This window comes from Drosophila gunungcola, assembly GCF_025200985.1.
Source record: "Drosophila gunungcola strain Sukarami chromosome X unlocalized genomic scaffold, Dgunungcola_SK_2 000050F, whole genome shotgun sequence".
NCBI lineage: Eukaryota > Metazoa > Arthropoda > Insecta > Diptera > Drosophilidae > Drosophila > Drosophila gunungcola.
In genome coordinates, this window is record NW_026453194.1 from 388,509 (window position 1) to 391,590 (window position 3,082).

The following is a 3,082-nucleotide window of genomic DNA, read 5'->3' on the forward strand; positions in this document are numbered from 1 at the left end:
ATTTAAAATAAGTAATATTTTCAAAAAATTTAAAAAAAAAAAACAAGAACAAGCCTTTTAGAAAATGAATGTAAATAAGCTTACACTAAATAAAATGTATGATAAATACAGCATAGAGTAGTTTTTCAATCATTGAATGCCAATTGCCTAGAGCTGTTTATAAAGTTTATTACACTCCACTTGAAGTATGGATTTACTACCCTTCCCAGCACGACCATGTCCTTCACCTGACGTTCCCATTTTTATGACCCACCCACCATTCAACTGTTTTCCCCTGCCTTTTCTAACATTCAACAATAAAAGCGGAAATCAATCGAAGCCACTAGTGAAACTTCCCTGTTGGAATATATTTTTATCTTAAATATATGGTAAAAACTAGTCCGATTGGTTCGATTTTTGGTATCTAGAAATGTTTTCTATTATTTTATTCAATGGTGTGAGGATCGAAACAGGTATTACTTTGTCATGGATGGTCAAGAATATGCTTTATAAACGTGCTACAAGTACTTCGGGTATGAAAACAAAAATAAAATGGGGGATAAAAGGATGGAGGGCACCGATTGGGTTTTTTTCATAGGTAAGAAAGCACCATTTTTATGGGCCCGCAAGGGTCACATTAAAACGCATGTTAAGCAACACGCAGAACAACTGGATAAGGGAAATGGGATAAGGGTTTTGTGTTTGGTTGGATTGATTTGGCTCGCTTGGCTTCAGTTCGCATTTCGGAAAGGGAAAGGGTGGAATATCCTTTTTCGCACGACTTGACTTCGGTCGGCAATGCGGCTTGGCTGGCATTTTAATAGACTGTTGACGGTTTTCACTGTTTACCGAGTGTCTGGGCATAGGAGCAGGAAAAGATAAAATACAAGAATACGACAATACCTATTGGCTTCTGTTGCTCTTACTCTGGCTACAACGAATTTAACGAATCTTTGTTCATCCGCAAAATATTTAAAATATTTATTTTAGGCAAAAACTAGCTAAAAATTCAATGGTCAATTTAAAAAAGATTTTTCTACATTACATTTAAAACTTTATAATGCCCATTAAATGACATTAATAATATTAAATATTTTTGTTTTCAGAGCAAAGACAATACCTTAATATTGCACAACTGAACAGGGTTACAAATTAATCTGAATGAAACTATATCAAAACACTTAATTCTGTTGCTAGAAATTAAATTTATTCTCTTGAAAAGAGTAACTAATTTTATTGAATGAAACTATATCAAAGCACTTATTTTTATTGCCAGAAATAAAATTGTTAAATTTATAAATTCGCCATACGTAGTTTAATTGTTTTTAAACTTCTACGCATCAAAATCCATGTATAGTTTTAAAAAAAACAGTACAGTTTTGTATTCTCACTGCAAGGATATATAAACTTCGACCTGCGGAAGTTTGATTCATTCTTTGCTTTTTTCCCCATCGTGACACGTAGTTAAATTTAAAAGATTGATTTAAATGCTCGAACTTTACTCAAAGATTTAACAATTAGATTGTGCAAAGGGCAAATCATGGTGAGGTTGATTTTTTTTTCTGACTTGGGCAGTATTTGTTTATGTTTAATCCCTCACTTTGTTCTCCGTTTTAGGGCCACATTACCGTCCCCGGCAAAGGCGTCTATATTCCCCGGTCTCTCGATAACGACGAGTTCTTGGGAGTACCCATCGCCGGCAGCAGGATCTAGAGGAGCATCCTTCAGCTTGGCATTGTCCTTGGAGGTATTTAACCAGGTACCATCATGTTGACGCAATACCCAAGCTTTTTGGACCAATTCCAGGCAGGTAAACTTGGCTCCTTTGGCCAGATCTCCCGAGTAGTTGGGTATGTTGCGGATAATGTGGAATGTTCCCTTGACGCCTTCGTTGTAGTACTCCCGAGCCAACTGGCCCACGCTCAGCTCGGTCTGCTCGAAGGGCAGCACTCGCCTCACCAGCTTAGTCACCGGATGAATAACCGTGGTGATCTGCTGCAATAGGCGATCCGAATCCTCCGTCTTGCCCCAAACTCCAGCTCGGCACGACACATATACGGTCACCGAAACTGCAGCCGTTCGCGCCATAAATGCGGTGAACATATTCAACTCAAGTCGGGATCAGAAACATTCACAACAGAAAAATTACGTTTGGTTGAAGGAATCTATTAAATTAAAAAAAAAACGTAAGTTCAACGCAAGCAACTTGGTTTTTGTTCTTACACCCAACACGTTCTGCTTTAAATGATTTATGCCTTTAACAATTTATCTAACAAAGTGCTAGACCTACTTAGATGACAAAAAAGCTAAAATATCACTTTTTGATGGAAACACAAAATTCGCTGGAAAAAGGGGCCACCAAATAAAAATGTTTCTTAAAATTCAAACTTCTTTGGGTTGATGAACAACCAAAAAATTACAAATTTAATTATTAGAAATTAATTATATTAATATAATATAAATATATAAAAACATTGTTGATGGCTCTTACATTTTTTAGGAGAATGAGTCATATATGAACATATGTTTGTAGATGCTTTACACTTAGTATTTTTGGATCATAGTTTGACATATGTTAAACATAAAACACATGCTAACTTAAAAAAAAAACATTTAAAGATGTGTATGCAAATTTTTTAAAAATGAAAAATGTAATGTAAAAATGGATCAATAATAATGAAAAAAGGAAGTCAATTAACAACTTATTATTTAACAATTGTTATATATGGCCATGGTTACGTCTTAAATATTTACTTGCTTAAATTTAAAATAATTATTCTCAAAAAGTGAAAATAAAAGCTAGAGTTTTCTAATTTGTACTAATTTGCCTTATATATGATTCACGATAAAATTTAAATGCGTGGAAGTATGGGCGGAATCACTACATCGGACTTTAAAGATGCTTCCGGTTCACCCTCTTTACAAAACCATCAACCAAAGTTCTTAGGTGAACCCGAATTGTAAGTTCTTTTAAGTTTGGTTCCTGCATCCCTCTGTCAACGGCGTGATATCCTTTTTTGGGGACTATAAAAAACGAACACACTATCATCCAATGCCGATGCGGGGAAGCCCAGAACAAGTGAGTAAAAATCTAATCCATTAC

The 3,082-nt window shown here is 35.1% G+C and overlaps 1 protein-coding gene across 1 annotated transcript; it reads right to left on the reverse strand.

The window, feature by feature from the left end:
• Positions 1-1,457: 1,457 nt before the first annotated feature.
• On the reverse strand, positions 1,458-2,263 carry LOC128261094 (MICOS complex subunit MIC13 homolog QIL1). Its single transcript, XM_052994549.1, has 2 exons — positions 2,203-2,263; positions 1,458-2,144 (listed from the first exon to the last, which is right to left on the reverse strand). Exon 2 carries the CDS (start codon positions 2,080-2,082, stop codon positions 1,576-1,578), a length of 507 nt encoding a protein of 168 aa, XP_052850509.1. The 5' UTR covers positions 2,083-2,144; positions 2,203-2,263; the 3' UTR covers positions 1,458-1,575.
• Positions 2,264-3,082: the final 819 nt, after the last annotated feature.

Excerpts from the sequence above, each read along its gene's own strand:
- LOC128261094 (XM_052994549.1), bottom strand. The coding sequence starts at position 2,082 with ATGTTCACCGCATTTATGGCGCGAACGGCTGCAGTTTCGGTGACCGTA.